At 44.3% G+C, this 18,253-nt stretch overlaps 1 protein-coding gene across 1 annotated transcript in view; it reads right to left on the bottom strand.

The window, feature by feature from the left end:
• Window positions 1–18,247, bottom strand: part of SLC22A23 (solute carrier family 22 member 23) — a 110,856-nt gene extending 92,609 nt beyond the window's left edge. Inside the window, 3 exon segments of the mRNA XM_042049205.1 lie at window positions 187–290; window positions 16,944–17,402; window positions 17,404–18,247. Coding sequence (XP_041905139.1) covers window positions 187–290; window positions 16,944–17,402; window positions 17,404–17,475 — 635 coding nt within the window. The 5' untranslated portion in view covers window positions 17,476–18,247.
• Window positions 18,248–18,253: the final 6 nt, after the last annotated feature.

Here is an 18,253-nt window from a genome sequence, read left to right as displayed (position 1 = left end):
TGATAAAAGTTACTCAGGTCCAATTAACACACTTCTGCACTGTTCGTCCATCATGGTTCTTTCAGAACCTCAAAAATCATTATGCAAAGGTTCTTGATGAATACAAAGTGGATGGCAATCAAAACAATATTTAATACTGTTATTTATTATTATTATTGACATCGTATTAAAAGATTTTTCACTTACCAGTCGGCTATACATCCTGTTATCAAGTGGCCGAAGATTAATCCTACAAGCAGGGAGAACTTCGCAATGTGGACTTTCCAGGCAGAATCACAAACAAGATCCCACTGGAAGAAAAAAAAGAGACAGATAAACCAAAATAAATTCATTTCTCAGATGTGTTCAAACATACTAATACAGTGTAGAGTTTCTTCCCAATGTCAATCCTAGCACAAGTGCAAGGAAAAAGCAGAGGAAAGCTTTCCCCCTCAAGTCAAATCCCAGATGCCAAGAAGCAAATCAAAGACTCATTTACCTCAGTGAGTTTTATCAGATCCTTAACTATAAGATGACAATATCCAACACTTTAGTGTCCCCCTCTTCAGGCCACAGGAGTTTAGCCTAAGGGGATATCTCCAGCAGGCACTGGCAGTATCACTGCTGCTGCTGGAGCATCTCACCATGGCAGCCCCAGACACCTATTACCAGAGCCCCGTGAAGCCCACCAGCAGCAAGCCCGACAATTTAAGAGCAAGTGCTCCAATTAATCTCCTCAGGGCTGCTTGGAAACACAGGGAAAAGCAGCTGCTTTGCCACAGACCCCTAATGGCCATTTGCTCCAGGCTCTTACAGTGTCAAGACACTTTTGCTTTTGAAAAGCATCTTGATTTCCCTAGGTGGTGGAAGGGGGATGAAGACTAAATAAAGGCACAGCTTGTCAGGACAAGTCCTGGCATGGAGCCAGACAGAGCAGCTGGAAATCCCAGTGCAGCTGTGCAACTTCTTGGGACAGCAGCCCCACAGTGACTTTTCACAGCTCAGAGACCAGACAGGATCTGAACCTTGACAATAAAGCTATGCTGATACTGAAATTAACGTTTTTGTCCAAAGAAAAGGGAAATGGACCATTTCAGGCAACCTGCCACTAGGGCACTGCCTCATTCCCACGAGAAAGGTAGGAAAACCAAGGTTTCTAGTGAGGCTTCCCTAAACTCTTAGCCATTTTCCTCTGAGGCAGAGGAAACCAGAAGAACCAGACTGCATTCCTGGCTTTAGCCCAGCATCCTCTTTGCCCTCAGACATGTAACGTAATCTTTCTTATGTGTAAAGTGTGGATAGTTACTATTATATCCTTGAATAAATGTAAGAGGATAGGTTTGTCCATGGTTTGTGAAGTGTTCAAATATTGATGGTAATGGCAGCCATACACATTTCATGACAAGTAAGTACAGCTAACTTTGGAGAGTCAGATAGTCCAGAATTGAAACTTTGCAGAATAAATGGCTGTTTGTGTGTAATGTAATAGTAGCAGCCCTTCTGACACCAGTAACTGAAGTTTCATAGCCAAAACCACAAAGTATGCAATTTATTTTTAAAAGTCAGATCCAACTTCAAAAAACTTCCCTCAAAGGAGTTCAATTAGGTGCATTGCACTTTTAAGCATTTCCGTGATGTGCAGCCCTTCCACAAACAAGGCAAGACTCAGCCTTCCTCTGGTCCAACACCACAGATATCCTCACTACAATATGCCATCTCACCAAGTGGTATAGCAATTTTGTGGCCAAAAGAAATGTGCCAGCCTTCAGGCTCAGGCTTTTTGTTTAAGTTAAATGTATCTTGAGTTCCCCACTGCACTGATTTGTAGAAGTTGGGACATAGAATGTCTCATCTTCCACCCTACAGACTGGAGGCACTAAAGAACCATAAGCAAGTATTATGAGCAAGGATTTTTTCCACCAAATACCTGTGAATAATTTGCAGCAAACAACTCAGCAAGGCAGTGTGAATTGCTCTCCAAAAATGCTGACTTTTCAGAAGCAAGCAGAGGAAATGCACTAATACTAGCAGTTCTAGAACCAATCTCCAGCTAGGAAACAAAAATATCTGCCCAGACAAGCTGCAAACACAAAAAAATTTGGAAGATACATCTGAGGCAAAAGCAGGATTTAAAATTCTCCAGGTTCATTTTCACAAGCCAGAAGGTGTATGATGCTTAAAACAGAGAAATCATTTTTGTTTGTAGATAAAAAATTAGGTTTATTAAAAACAGTCATATTTTTACGAGAACAGATTTAAAAATACAATCATTAATTTTTATATTAATTGATGTCAGAGGGACAGTAGTGTCCTCCAAGTGCAAAAAGAAAAATGAGATGTCCTGGTACCTTTCCATTTCCACAGCTTACTATTGCTAGCCAGTGATAGCCGGCCATCACACAAGCCCCAGGCAGAGAACATGCAGTACCAGATTACACACAGGCAAAGGCTTGTGGTTGGAAGAGCCAAAATCTCAAGAAGGGCTGTTGAGAAATTTCAGGCCAGGACAACAGATGTCAAACCCCTCTGGCACACTGGCACAGAGACTAAGAGTTTAAAAGCAGGAGAAAAGTCAGTCTATCAGCTCGTCCTTCAGTGGTGCCCAAAACACACCCACTCCTTTTGATAACTTATCTGCAAGTCATCCTTTCTTTGTTTGTTTGTTTTTGAGGCTATTGTCCAACTCCCCAGCTGTTCTGAAAATAAAAACATGTATTTCCTTGCAAACACTGCATCTGGCCCTTTCCTGCCCTCTGTTAAATGTTCATTGCAGGCCAGCAGAAATCAGAGCTGATCCCCCAAGCCCACATGGGCAGACTCATGTGGGTGTTGACAGACCCTGACCTTCCCAAAATATCTCCCTCTGCAAAACCCTCCAAATTTGTAAATAGACAAATAGTGAAATACATCAACACTTGCTTTAGCACACAATTCTGGAGAATCTGCCACGACCCCAAATTACTTGCTCAGTACTAAGAGCTGAATTACATCCTGGTTTCTCCTCTGGCAGCTGTCACAAACCAGAGAGAGTTCACCATGAAGCGGTTACCCAAAATAAATTTGGCAGGACAGTGGTAGGTGCCACCAGGGCATTCAACTTGCAAAGGGAGACGAGAATAAGGAGAGAGAAGAAAAATGGATGCTGGAGTCAAAAGCAGCATCAGGTAAAGATGACATTAATAGGACAAAATACATATTTAATAGTGAATGTATCATCCCCACCCATCTTAACGCAGCAGCAGAGCAAACCAGCAGAGCTTTGTCATGCTGAAAGCACAGAAATTTTCCCTGAGACCTGTGTTCCCCCTTCCCCTCCCCATGGAAAAGCCTCAGCTTTGAAGAGCTAGAAATAAAGCCGGAACCATTATACAACATCAGTGCTGCCTCTCCCCTTACACACCCCTGGGGTCAGCAGAGCAGAACAGAGCTGACATGTGCCCACACATGGCTGTGCCCAGGGCCATGGCAGGTCCTGCTCCAAGTGCCAGTAGTTTCATCCTGCAAAGATGACACTCAGATTTTCTCCACAGAGAAAGGAGTGACAGGTTTCCATGGCCCTGCAGAACAAAACACTGGGGTGGGCAGAGCTGATGATAGTTCAAGTGGCACTCCAAGTAAATCTGCACTAGGAGATTGTTTTGGCTGGAGACTGGACAGTAATCCTCTATCACATCTTGCAAAGGGTAGATTAATCTGTAACAAGCAGGGAGACCATTAAATCCTAAAACTGCACTGGCTGAATCCCCTGGTATCCCACTTGGGAGTTCACAGTGCTGACCCTGAAGAAAGGATGGTACTAAACTTTCCCTGGGATTTCTCTGTGTGCCCCTGGGTTTTGTATGCCTTTCTGTCCTCCATCCATCCTCCCAATACAAGAGATCAGATGAAGTGACTTGCTAAACAAAAAGAACTGTATTGTTATGCCAAAACAAAAATAACTGTATATAAAATATGCTCGTGGAAAAGAAACATTAAAAAACAAAAGCTTCTTTTTCATAGCAGTACAGCAATGTAGAGAATTTGCCATCTATGAAGATGTGAAATATATTGCAAGTGGTTTTTTCATGTTGTGACAGCACATTTTGGCCAAAACTGAAGGATTCACACCTTCAGGAGCCTAATGTTTAACTGGTATCAGTAAGTCACCACCCACGCTGTGACTCACTATAATTCACATCAAGATGGAGGACTATTTAAAACATGGGATGCTTGGGAAGACACCTGGCAAAAGGTAACACACCCAAATAGTAACCATCATGTAACTTCTTTACGAGGGATGACATCTGGACAGGGCTCACGTGGTGCATCAATGTTTGCACTGCTATAAATTATAAAAGTAAAGTCTGCTGCATGTTTTTAACTACAAACACAAGCTGTCTGAATTAAGGGCTCTTGTCTCAAAAGCCCCTGTCCTCCAGAGGCCATAATGCTGTCTGTGGTACCTAAGCACACTGAATAGCCACTACTAAAAGGTAAGATACCTATTGAGGATTTGGCTGGTTCTACCTTCACCACCATATCATGAGATGTGCAAGGCAGACCCTTCTGTCCTAAAAAAGAGCAATGAGAACGCAGGGGAGATGCTCTGGTAAAACGCTAACCCAGAGTCTGGCACAAAAAGCCCATGAGAGAGGAACTGGACACACACCCCCTCTTCCCACACTGCGGGTTCACAGTCTGCTTCCAATGATCAACGCCCAGATGGCAGTTGAAAGAAAGCACCCCATTCCCCAAACCGTCTCCAGGTGGATTGTAGCTCTGTTGTGACTGCTCTCTGCAATGGTTTCAGCAATTTGAGACCAGAAGATCACCAGAGCTGCTGCCTTGGGAGGCCCTAAGCCAGGCATGAAGCTGCAGCCTTGGTCCTTCCCCAGCCAGGCAGCACCTGCTGCCATGTCAGCCTTCACACACTCCATCTTGATGCCTCCCACACCACCTATGACCCCACTTGGGGAGCCCTGTCCTCTATGTATCATGTATGCCACAGCTTGTCACAGCAGCACCAAACCCTGCCTGGGGAAAAGCCACCAGCTTGCCAGCTTATTAGGTAACGATTTTAGGACCAATAAATGAAAATAAGAATCTATTCTTCATCACTGAATTGTGTTGAGTCTCATCTTTCATTGTTCCTCTTCTACCTGTTTCACCTTTTTGTAACCAAACCCTGTCAATTTACCCTGCACAGACGTAGATGCCATCCTCTCTGTAAATACCTTATCCAGTGAGACTTTAAATTTATGATTCCTTCATATTCTCTTAGAGTGGTTTTTTTTTTTAAACCCCAACAACCTGAACCAAAGTTATTTTTAAAAAGAAAAAAAAATAATAAAAAAATACAGTTATGTTTCTCATAAAATATACGTAAAGAAAGGCAGAACAGTCTCCAGAACAGTTTTCCTGGAGGAAAAGCTCCAAGTCAGCAGACCAAGCACTATTAAAAAAGCCCCAAAACAAATAGGAAAGCAAAGCAGTCAGTAGTTCTAATACAATATACCTACCAGTAATTCCTTTTCACAGAACTGAATAATCTGAGTAATACTCATAATTACAGCCACAGGACACCAATGTACCAAGATTTCCCTTCTTGGTACATCATTTCTCTCCTCCCTTGCTCAGCTTCTGGCCAAAGATGACACTCTGGCTGCATTTAATCTTAAAGAAAGTGCATGAGATCCAGAAAGTGGCGTGACGCTCAACTCTACAGAAAATAAGTGTGCAGTAAAACCACACAAGGGAGGTTGCAAAAGAAGCCTCCCAGAGGGATGCTCCAGCCCAACTGCAACACCTAAGGCGGGCGCCCCCCCCCCCCTTACTGCCACAGGCTTCTCTGTATCTTCTCAGCCATGGCGATGTGAGAGCATTCAGGGTTCAGAGTAAGGATGCCTCTCTTTTGAGATCACAGCTGGATAAAGCACTTCTGATCTGTATTTTAAGCGTCAATAAGGTGTTCTCGAGAACACATGGCGTTTTTGTGACCATCAGTACAATCAGCTGGGTGGAAATATCAAGGTCACATTTGAAAATAAGAACATTAAGTAGAGTAAAAAACTAATAGAAATAACCCTGGAAGACTTGAGAAGAAGGTATAAAAATTAATAACTTTCTCTTTTTTTAACCAGCCACATTCAGAACCAAGCATCTCCAAACTACAGCTTTCCTTATGTTTTTAATCAGACACAAGTGGACTGGAAACCAGAAGAGTCATTAAAAACACAGCTTGCAAGAAAAACAACAAACCAGCTATTGAGAGTTTTTGTTGTTTGTTTTCTTTGAACAGCCACTCAAATACGCCTATACCACACCTACACAGGATTGCCTCAACCCAACACACAGTCAACACCTCACTTTCAAACTACTTCCTCTCTGTATGATGCTAGACCTCTAAAAGCCAAGAACATCTAACATTGTTCAGCTTTATCATAAGTGGATGCTTTTGCTGAAAATTTCTGACCAGAGCCTAAGCGCTTAGAGCCTCAATACTTCAAAACAAAATTTTTACTGAGCAAGTACACACTGGTATTTTGAGAGGTTTATAATCACCCAGATTTGCAAGAACTTTTACTCAGGTGTCAAGAGAAATGTTGTTGGTACCACAGGACGACCTTTAGCTCAACATCTACCTTCTTCCCATTCCTAACAAACCCGGGGTCCCTATTTCCATACACTGGAGTTTGCTAACTCAACAGATGCAAAGGCTTGTTTGGTTCAGCTTCTTATCCAATTTGTTTTTTTTACAGTGGAAACACCATTTTCTGTACTTTTCATTCTCAGAAACCAGGAATCCATTTTTGACCACAGCAGACACCTGGCAAGGAAAGCTGCAGCCCAGAAAAATGACTTGTGAACAGTGAACACAAGGTCATGCACACAGAAACTGTCAGATTGCTTCAACTGCGGACATGACTGACCACCTGGGCAATGCACCATTTGAAAAGTAAAGCAAAGAAACTACTTTTGATGCTACCACAAAGACAAAGGTTTTGGGGACATGGGGAGGGAGAGAAGTGGGGAGAGAAAAAGGGGGTGGCACGTGAGCCAGGGGACACATGCTTAGCTGTCTTCCAAGAAAGATATAATTAGACTGTGCAGCATAATATGTACCTATGAAAACAGTTTCCATCCCCACAAGATGGTACAGGACTGCATCACTGTGGACTTCACAAGTTTCCTTAATGGTTTCTGAAGTTTAATATAGTTTAAAGTGTTGAAATACATCCTTCGAAACCACACTTTTCTGATGTACACGATGTAGCTGTGTAATTTCTGCATTAACTTTTTAAGTGCATATTTTTTTTAGTCTGGTATTTCAGCCTTAAAAATAAAGCGCAAAGGCTCGGTGCTGCACATTGCAGTGAACACTGATACAGAACACAGCACTTCCTCCTAGTGTGCAACCTTTGGCTCCATCATCATAATGGGAAACCTAAGGCACATGTTTCCTCGAGCTGCTTGACACTGGCGACGCAGAGACACACTGCCTCTTACATGAATTACCTCGGGGTAAGCAGGCTGTGCCCACTATGCCCCCAGGAAGATGCTGTCCTGCTCATGAACAGTATGTACCTGGCTCCATTCCCCCCTTTCAGGCAGCTGAAAGGTCTTTCTAAAGCCTTTCAGTCATGGCTTACCTTTAAGGGCCCTATCCCCAGTGGGAAGAGAAGGCTCAAGCAACACTGCAATCACAAAACAAGCTCAGAATTTCAAGTATGCAAAAGGGCACTTATGGACTCCATTTCAATGCCAGTAAACTAACTTGGAAAAGATTTTACATTTAGTGCTCTGCACTAAATTGTTCCTTAGTCTATGCCATAAGCAAAAAAAGACCTTCCAAGCTCTCCAATGGGCACATTGACAGAATACCAAGATAATGCCACCTGAAACACTGCAGAACCGAAAAATTTCATCTACCCTTCAACTTCACACTTTGATCAGGAGCAATTAGCTCTTCTATTCTCAAACTTGCCCTCATCACAGATCTGTTTCTTCTCCCCCCTGGGAGAGGGAAGAAGGAAGTTTGCTAAGTAAATAATAATTGCTAATATGCTAACAATTAAAATATTATTTGTTAATCATATGACAATCTTCTGAATACTCAATATGATTAAACCAACTTTAGTAGCATCCAAGTACCACCCACTTCTCCATCACTACTTCTTTTATTTTCAGTAGGAGCTCCATTTATTCTGAGACATTTAGATCTTTTCCAGCCTTCGCCCTCCACAGATTAGTCAACTAACTTGTTTCTCAGCTTATGTGATCTGCTTAGTTTTTCCCAACTCCATAATGTCATCTAACATCAAAGAGCTGGGTGATACAAAATCTTGCTTGCAGCTTTCCTGCACAGTATTCGTAACACTATATTAATAATGTTTCACAGCACAGCATCAGGATATTTCACCATCACTTTTACATCTCTGCGCTGCAACTAAGTAACTTTTCTACATGTATTCTGACATGATTAGAAGACTTTGCCACAAAACTGACTTTAATTTTAAATCTAGTCTTTGCTGTAAGACCTTGCAGCTGTTTGCCTCCCTCTGGCTGCATGAAAAGACCATTGAGCAACCACGCCCATCCCTAGAATTGAGATGCACACACTGGAAAGTGTCATTTGCGTTCCACTCCTCAGTTTTCAGCTGACCTTTATTCTGGAAGAAGTATTTTGTGCTGGGACTGACATCGCAACCAGACTAAAAAAGTTAAACTAGCTATCAAATTTGTATTTAGAACTGGTCTAAGCACTGTAAATAGAAGCCACACATAAAAAACCCCTGCAACATTGTAGTTAAATATTAACATCCACTATCATCTCATTATCAAGAATAAGCCAATACTTTGTGGACTGGTATTTTTCAGGCTGCCAAAACATGCATGCACAGAACATGTTGCAGGCTTGAGAGGGCTGACATGGCAAAACCTAGTTCACTGTCTTGTTGGGCTTTTGTAAATCCTGGGGGGAAAAAAAAGAGAAAATGTCAAGCATGGCATAAAACTCTGAAATGGAGAAGGGTGAAGCAGTAGACAAGAGAAGAAAGTCATTGCTCATGAGAAATACTTGCCACCTTAGATAAAAAGATCAGACGCCTCAACTCTGACATGCAATTATTGCTGCCGTGACCTTGCCCTCTCATCATTTGCAAACTACGGCTATTGCAACTCAGGCAAGAAGAAAAGGAGAGGGGAAAAAAACCCCAGGGTCTGGTATTAATTCAGACCTAAATAAATATTAAGGGTAGAGATGAAGGGAGAAAAATATTCCACTTGTTTCACAAATCAGAAGGTGAAACTGGTCTGTCAAGCTTGTATTGTTCAAGCAGAAAAAGTTTTACACAGCCCTGGAAGACACAGCAGGGGAAAGGTCTTACAGTTTAATGTACAGTCCCTATCCTTAATAATATTTGTAGGGTGGACATTGCAACACTGTCTGCGTGTTCATGGACTTTGGCCTGAAGGCCAGGGGGAAAGCAGGCAGCTCCAGAGTGCTGTAGAATAGCAGGGAGACCGTACTTGGGCCAAAACGAATTCCTCCACGGCTGTCTGGAGGCAAAGAACCTTTTTTAGGGAACCAGACCACCCTGCTCTGAAAACAATGCACAAGGGTAACTATAAATCACTTGCTGCTGGAGAAGGTGAACATACCACTTCCCTGCATTTCACAAGCAGCATTCCTGATTCTCACAGCTTTGCTCCTTGGGGATCTAGACAGGCATCCCAGAAATGAGTATCAGGATACATCCACTTATCTAATCTTTTGTTCTTGTGTTTCAGTATAACAACTGGCAATTGGGGCTCTCCCAGATTATAAGAAAAAATAAAAAACCCCAACAAAGCCTTGTACTACACAGTAAAATTCCCTATTCAGCCCATCATGCCCAGAGCACATTTATACTCCCCTCATCAGCTCACAGGACAGGCAGGAGGTTCCAACCCAAGCATGCAAGTCACACCAAGTACAGCACTGATCCTTCTTTGTGGGAATAGCTACAAACCTATTGCATGTTCCCAGAAGGTATGACATGGCCTGGATCAGCAGGAACAACTCAACACACATATTAATTCCTGTTGCCTGCCAGTTTTTACAGGCTGGTGTGGGGGCAGGCTCCCCAGCACCCATACTGGGTGTGGACCAGTGCAGTTCAGTAGCGCTGAGCAGTTATCAGACACTGAAATGAGGTTTGCCTGGAAGCCTCTGCAACACACCCATATGACATGGATTGAAAGGGTGTTGAAACTCTTTTCTCCCTCCTTCAGGTTCCTTCCTTCCCCCTTGACTTTAAAATGGTATTCAGAATGCACACAAAGTCATCTGCTGTCAAAAGTCAGCTGGTAAAAAATAGAAAAATAAATTACGTTACGAGAGTTAAGCACACACTTGAGTCGAGGTGACCAAAACCTGAGAGAAGCAGTTTTGATGGAATTCGGTGCAAGAACTGAACACTCAGCACTGCTGCAAAGCTGCAGCGTATTCCTACAACAGGCTACTCTGATCTTCTACACACTGTCTGCAGCAAACCCCAGTCCTTTGTTCTGTAGCAAGATCTCAGCCTAATTAATTCCACAGTTACTTGCGGGTAAGCCAGCGCCAGTCTGGCTGCGCTGAAGAAGAGCGGGAAGAGGAAGGAGTATGAAAGGGAGGGAGTGAGAGTAACTGTCCTGAGCAGGGATGCCAGGTAGGCGGGAAAAAATAGACTGATAGAGAAAACAACAGATGAGGTACACAAAAGCACTTAATCTCTTTCAGCATTTTCTAAATTTAGCAGCTCTCTAGAACTGATTTGGAAAGATTTAATTTAAGACTTTTCGCCATTAGTACAACCAAAGTTTCGAACTTCAAGAAAATCACAAATCTCATGTTATTCCAGACATTGTTTCAGTAAGAAGTGAACCCCTGAAGTTTGGCTGTCCTGTAAGCCTCATCTCAACATTACCATCAGAACTGGCTCCAAATTACATGCCTTCTTGAGTGCCAGTCCCTTTCTTTGACAAATGCTCTAAAAAACCACGAGGTCACCTTTTATAATTGCAGTCTTGTAGCCAGGGTAAGAAGAGGTAAAACTGTTAGTGCACTTCAGAAATTTGGGGTTAGTCTGCCTGCACAGCTGGTAAACATCCACCACAGCCAGCAACTTCTGTCACAACATGGGCAGGGTCGGCATATTTAAATTATGTGACAGAGATACAGGATGTATTAGGGAGTGGAAACAAAAACAAACAGAACCCCATGCATTTCAAACATCATGTCCATCCAGGAGGCTAGGAAAAAAAAAAAAAAAAGGCAGTTGTTTGACATATGCAGAAAAAATTACTGATATGAAAGGCTCAATAGCAAGCTTTGGAAAGCTGAGAATGTCTTTAAAAGATTTCAATATGGAATTACCTTTCTGGAGGATCATTGTTAGTTCTAGCAGTGCTACAAACTATTTATGGTAAGCTGAAATCAGATTCCTGTAACTGAGACGCTTTATCTTAAGGGTGATAATAAACATGAACTCTACATACATTTCCTGTAGTGAAAAAGAATCCATGCCAGATGAAAACCCTAACACTACCTGTGTTCTGATGTCAGTATCAGTCTTAATCCAGTCTCTGTTTTCTAGACCAACTGATTCAAAATACTTTGGCCAGTACATAGCACCCCCAAATACGTAAAACCAGTAGCTAGGCTCACTAAACAAGAAGCCTTGTGATATCATACTTGGTTATTTCAAACATCAGATTATTTACTGTTTGCAGGCAGAGGACAGTTCTTCACATGGGAAGTTGCATGTGCTGCTGCCAAAACAGCCATCCCCTTCCTTGATGCCACTCAGCCAGAAACTCACCCTGTTCTTTCAGGGTGTTGTTCGCTAGCACCCTGATAATCGGGAGACTCCATCACCACACTCAGTGTGTGCAAGCAGGCCTCAAGGCAGCTGCAGGAGGACAAGCCAACAGCTCCCCTTTGCTTCCTCTTCGACAAAAAGATTTTTCAAGTCTGCAAAGGCTTAGAGCAGTACACAGACTCTTTATCAGCTAACTTGCAGAGGGAAGAAGAAAAAAAAGTTTGGGATCTCTCATATGGCTGAGGAAGACATGAAATAAAATAGCAGTAGACATTTGCTCTGGTCTGGCAGTATTTCTGGATACCTCTGACCACAAGGACTTGTTGACCCCTTCAGCACCCATTAGAAGCTGAGAGCCATTCCAAAGCTTTGGCTGAAAGAAATTTAGAATAGACTTTCTGCCCATTGCAGGTATCTGCCTTTCAGGTCCCTACATCCCCTTCAATCTGTTAAGTGGAAACAAAGTGATGTAGTATCTTCAATATTGCCACTTCTGACCCAACTACCACAGTGGGTACAATAACTCAAGGTTTTCATTGATTTGGGACTAGGTAGAAGCCAGTCAGCCAGGAACTAACACTGACAAGACAAATCCTGTCAGTTACAGGGAAAAAAAAAAAGAAGCACCAGCATTTCTAAAGTCTCTTTGTAGAGACCAGCCAACTGGAGAATACATAGAAAACAAATGAAATTACAGGCACAAATGTGAGGAGATAAGGGTGGCACAGTTCTTATTTTGGGAAGGACCTTGTCAGAGTGATCTCTTCAAAGTAATTAATAATTATATTCTGAAAGCCCCTTTAAAATGTACACCTATCCTCTACCCCAAAAAATATTCTGCCAGCTGTGCCAAATTTATCATTACTATTATCACAAAGAAATTTGTTTGTTTTATCATTTCTGGCTACTTGAGGATACCTGCAATAATCCCACAAGACAACACCGCAGACTAAAGCACATGTTATGCACCCAGTAGAACACTCAGGAAAAGAAGAAAACATTTCTTTTAAGAGGAAGTTTTCTACCAGGCTGACAAGCTGAATCAGATGAAGGTGTGCCCAGAAAAGTGCCAGAACTGCAACAAAACCAAGGAGAAGGAAGACTGGGAGAGCACGGGCATCTCCCCTTGCAGGAGCAAAGAGCACCAGTCACAGATCCAACCAATCCATGTTCACCAAGACATCATTGCTCCTGGACCACTTGGCTCTTCTGACTTCAGCTCTGCTTTTTTTTGGCAGGGACAATTTTCTAGAGGCTCAGCCAAACTGGCATGAGAATGTTTGAAGCTGTGGCAAATAGGTAAAATGATTGCCATGTTACTTTGGAAGGAAGATGACTCAAACCAAATCAAGTGGGAAGTTGAGAGCCAAGCAAACAGTATTGCAGGAAAACAAGGCATCTGGAGCATAAAAGCAGCCACAACAGGAATTCCCTTGTGACTAGACATGAAATATTATTACATAATTGCTCTGAGTGATTAAAATGCAGCCTTCAACTAACCACTTCCCTCTTATGCCAACCCCAAGAGGTGGAACGATCTGGAATGTTGCAAGTGCACACAGAAGGATGCTGTACCATCAACCTCTGCAATCTAATCAAGCCCAGTCCTTGCCCATCACCAGCTTTTGGTCTCCATTATACAAATCATCATGCAGAACAACAAACAACCCCACCACTTAATGCAATCAAACACAGAGGACAGGTCATCCTAGTAACGGAGGGGAAAAACCAACAACCATCAATCCTGTAACTAAGAGCTTCCATGAAAATGTTGTCCCAAGATAACAGCTGGCTTTGCAGATGGTCAGAAGATGCAGGCACTACAGAAGTTAATGAGAGAGTTAGAAAAGTCCCTGCTGAGCACACAGAGCCCAACTTCCTGCTAAGCTTCATGGCTATGTGTATTTAGTTGTCATTATGTTGCTCATTGTGTTATGCTAATCATTTACCTGAAGCACCACTTTGCAAACGGCTAAAAGGAGATCTCAGGTTTCTCCACAGAAAAAAAATAAAACGGGTATTTCTCAGCATTTTTCCTTTGGACACTGGTGAGATACATGGACTATTAAAAAGACTTTTTTGTTTTAACTAGCATTTTGCCTAAACGCTAGTTTAGGATGTACCTCTCAAGAAATACACGTGCACTCTCTTTATAGCAGTATGGTGTTGTTGATACTGTGATAAAGAATAAATTAAAATCTTCAAAGAACCACTTAGGAGTGAAAAAGCCTTACAAGTGAATTGTGCTTTGGGAAGATATTTATGTACAAACCAAGCTAAAGACCAAGATTTATGTGCCAAGTCAGGACATTAGCTCAGAAGGGTGATTTAACATGGCCACTGGAATCCCTGTGGTTAAATTATGCATCTGACCTCTTCACTACATGCATTTCAGCAGTGTTAAATAATAAGCGCTATGCCCTTTATTACCAATTCCAGTTCTAATGACTGGCAGCACTATAAAAAGCACCGTTCCCAGTGACTCAGTCAAGGAGGTCAGGATAATGACAGCGTCTAACACAGCAATGCCAGTCTTCAAGGAAGGCACAAGACCACCCCTGGCTGCAGCAAACACTCAAAAAGAACTGGGGCTAAACAAAGCAATGAGAAGGGCTGGAAACAGCAAGACCTCCACTCCATCAATCCCAAGCATGACACAGGCTGGGAGAAAATGAGCACTGGGAAAGGGAGACCTGAGAAAGCCTGGACAGGGGCACAGCATCTGATGAAGGGTGTACCATTAGAAGAGAGGCTATGGAGACAGTGGAATTTAACACAGTTAAGGACAGCTATCCTGCTCCTGAGGAATAGGGGGAACAGTGATGTCTCATACGCACATACGTCAAATATGCTTTGTGCTAAATAACCAGAATTGTTTCATTGTTTCTGAAGACAAAGCAATGATGGAGCATCCAGCAGCTATTAGCTCAGACCACTGAAGATAAGTACAAGAGGATTTACTTGCCAAACAAAGTACATTTTTTATTAATATACTTTTGGCTCTCTTTATGATATTTCAATATAACCCCTGGCTACTACACAGATGAGCATATATTAGACTAAGATTTAATAAAACTCTATTTAGAAAGATGAGAACATTGCATAATACATACAGAAACAAATGTATTTTTGAGGAGAGTTAAGGGTATCTAAACATCCAGTCTCTTGAATTCATGCAGAGCAGCTCTTTCTCACAAAGGACAGTGAGATGCATGTAAGAGGAGTCAGCAGTTACAAGAACTGGTCCCACAGTATCAGAGCTCCTGGGGATTGATAAGAAATGAAGTCCAAATCAAGCTATGCTGATGTTCTGTCTGGGTTTTTCCTCTCTTTCTTCATTAGAATAAAAACAGGAAGCACACCCACCCAGAAAACCCCCAAAACAAAACCAAAGCACAAACTAAGGAGGAATCCTGACCCCGAGAAAACAACCTAATTATAATTACATGGGATTACAAATCAAAGCAAAAAAGCTGCCAGGCTCTTGGAAGTGAACATACAATAAAAATAAAAAGTCCACACTGGAAAAACCCGTAGTCTCAAAAGATGATTATTATTCTTTCTAATAGAAAACAAGACAGCAGGGGCCACAGATGTTTGTTTATCCCCTAAAATTGATCTGCCCTTTACCGCAAGTTCTTCCAAAGAACACTTTTTTTATTGTCTCTAAAGAAGCATGCAAGACAGCAAACTAACTCTCCCTTGACCTTTTGTGGCCAACTTGACAATGACCTTCAAAAGATTCAAATATTTCAAAAAAATTTTTTTAAAGTTCAGACTAAAAGAAAATATTTCAACATAATTTTTTTCATGCTAAAACTTCAGTGTTAAATTCCAAAAAATATGAATAGCTCAGTCTCTGGATGTAAACAAGAAAATCTGATGTTCTTAAATATCTAATTTTCTTACGTATTTCTGTGTCACAAACCATTCACACCCACCATGTGCCTGTGTTTCTCTCATGAAACGAGTGTAGCTGGGTTACCTCCCTTTTTAATCCATTCTGGGTTCAAGGTTTTGAGGGATTTGCTTTTTCCCTGTTGCACACTCTTTCAAGGGACACAAAGAGAAGTTGAAATGATTTTCAATGATTCAATCTAAGTGCGTGCTGGCTGACTAAAGCACAATTATGCTGTTCATCTGATTGTTGTTGTGTTTCTTTATCCCAACTAGATAAACACAGCTAAGACAAAACACTGCTTCCAGGCAGGAAGTAATTTTTGCTGACTTTAGGAGGGGGTCTTGAGATTAAGGGAACTACTTCCCTGGTGTAACCATTTCATTTTACATTTCCAGGAGCTCCAGCTGCCGGCTAATATCAATAACGCCCATCTGCAGCCAGCGGGGCTTTCACAGGGCCAATATTATAAACAAGAAAAAGCTTTCAGGTGAAAAGGAGGGGTGATTTTTTAATATGCACTACTCAGCAAACATGAAGCAAGAGCAGAAAGTGACACATTCTCTTCACTAGAAAATTTTCACTTTAGCCATTGCATGAGGAAACACAAAACAGAGCAGCATGCACTTTCCGCCTCTGGAGTAAAACAACTTGTGTGAGACATTTCTTTAACTGCTCTGCCAAAACAGTTTTCAAGAGAATAAGTACAAAACCGGAAGAATTCATGAGAACTTTGTCTTATTTTACTCACAACAGTCACCATTTCTTCAGCTTCCCCAAAAATCAACCTGGTTTTTGATGTGTAGGGCTGCTTTAGTATACTTGCACAAAGATCAGCTGGAGCCCTCTCCGCAATACTTTCCCCTTATCAGCTTGGGCACATGCCTACAGCATCTTTCCCACAGACACCCAGAGGGAGCAGGATAGTACCAGGAACCCAAGGAGACACACAGGATCCCATTTCAGGACATAACTTTGCAGCTTAGTGCTGCAGTGTGCGGGTACAAGTCCAGAGGCTCGACACCTGGTGTGACACTCAGGGACGGAAAGGGCTGCGCGGATGTGGGATTTATTTTCTCCTGGTGGAAGGGTAACCCACGGGGACGTGACTGACCCAGCTACAGCACGCAAGGACAGATCCGTATCGTGTCCAGCTACTCCCCTTGCATTGGAAAAGAGCGAGTGCCGAGAGGGTCTGCGAGGGCTGGACAGGGAGGGGGGCCGAGGGAAGTCGCCTTTCTCACCTTGCTCACGACGTTTTGGACGAGGCCGGCTCTGATGCGGTAGTGCCACTCGCTGCAGCCGCACTCGCTGGCGTTGCCCCCCGCAGGGGTGGGCAGCACGGGCGGCGGGAAGATGCTCCCGTTGCCGCTGTGGTTGGCGTGGATAGGCGCCAGGGTCCCGCTCCAGTTGCCCTGCCCGTCCGCCTCCCGGCACCAGAAATCGGGCTGGTCCAGGAGGAAGGAGTCCGAGAACTTGCTGAAGCCGATGACGAGAGCCGGGACCCAGGTGAGCAGCACCAGGGTCCGCTGGTACCGGCCGCCCAGCCCCCCAAGGAAGGGTAGCACCGAGCCGTCATAGTCGAGGAGCAGCGGGCTGCAGGCGGCGGCGGGCGGCGGCACCGGCACCGCCTGGATCTCGGCCCCGGCGGCGTTGGCGGGGGGCGGCCCCGAGGGGGCGGCGGCGCCCCCCCCCCACGGCCCCCGGCACCGAGCCGTTCTCCTCCGGCAGCGGCCGGCCCCCGCCGCCCGCCTCACGGCGTCGGTCTATCGCCATCCAGCCGCCCGGGGAGGCTCACATAGGGGGGGGGCCGGGGCAGCCCCGGCTCCCTCGCGAGTCCTTCCCTCCCTCTGCTCCGCTCACGCACACACACACCTTGCAACGTAAGATATTGCACACACGCTCCCAGCCGGACCGGCAGGAGACCGATGGGGGAGGGAGAGAGGGAGGAGGGGAAGAAGGACAGGGGCGAAGAAAGGGGGAGGCACCGAGGGAGCCCCTCGCTCGCTCCGCTCCTCACCCGTACCCTGCGGCCACGAACCGCTGCAGCTGCCGGCGGTGCCCCCCCTCTCCTCGCCTGTGCGTCAAGCTGCACTCATCCCAGCTCTCCCTTCCCCCTTCCGAGAGGCACCGCCGAAAATAAAAGGAAGGATCCAGCCGGATCCGAGCATGCAATGGGCCAAAGGAGAGGAGGGAGAAGGCGGGGAGGTTGGAAGAGAAAAGAGAAAAAAAGAAAGAAACCAGCCACCCCGCGAACCAAGCCCTGCAACAACAAACCAAGCAAAACCGGTGCAGCAAGGCACCGAACACGCCTCCTCTCCCGGTTTTGGTGAGGAGGGGGAGGAGGGACAAGAGGGAAGGCAAAGGAAGGAGGAGAAGAAAATAACAGCTCCCGACACGGCTTTCCCACTTCCCGCACAGCTAAGGGCTCCCCCCCGGTCGCGGCAGCAGCGGCGGCGGCAGCCCCCAGCACCTCCCCGCCGACCCCTCGCAGCCCCGCGTCCCGCACATCTGGCTCTGCAGCAAGGGGCCCCGCCGACCCCTCCGCGGCCCG

Source organism: Corvus kubaryi, unplaced genomic scaffold (assembly GCF_017639235.1).
Source record: "Corvus kubaryi isolate FWS band 111438036 unplaced genomic scaffold, C.kubaryi_AGA036_p1.0 69, whole genome shotgun sequence".
In the NCBI taxonomy this organism is placed as follows: domain Eukaryota; kingdom Metazoa; phylum Chordata; class Aves; order Passeriformes; family Corvidae; genus Corvus; species Corvus kubaryi.
This window is presented reverse-complemented; position numbering and strand designations above follow the sequence as displayed.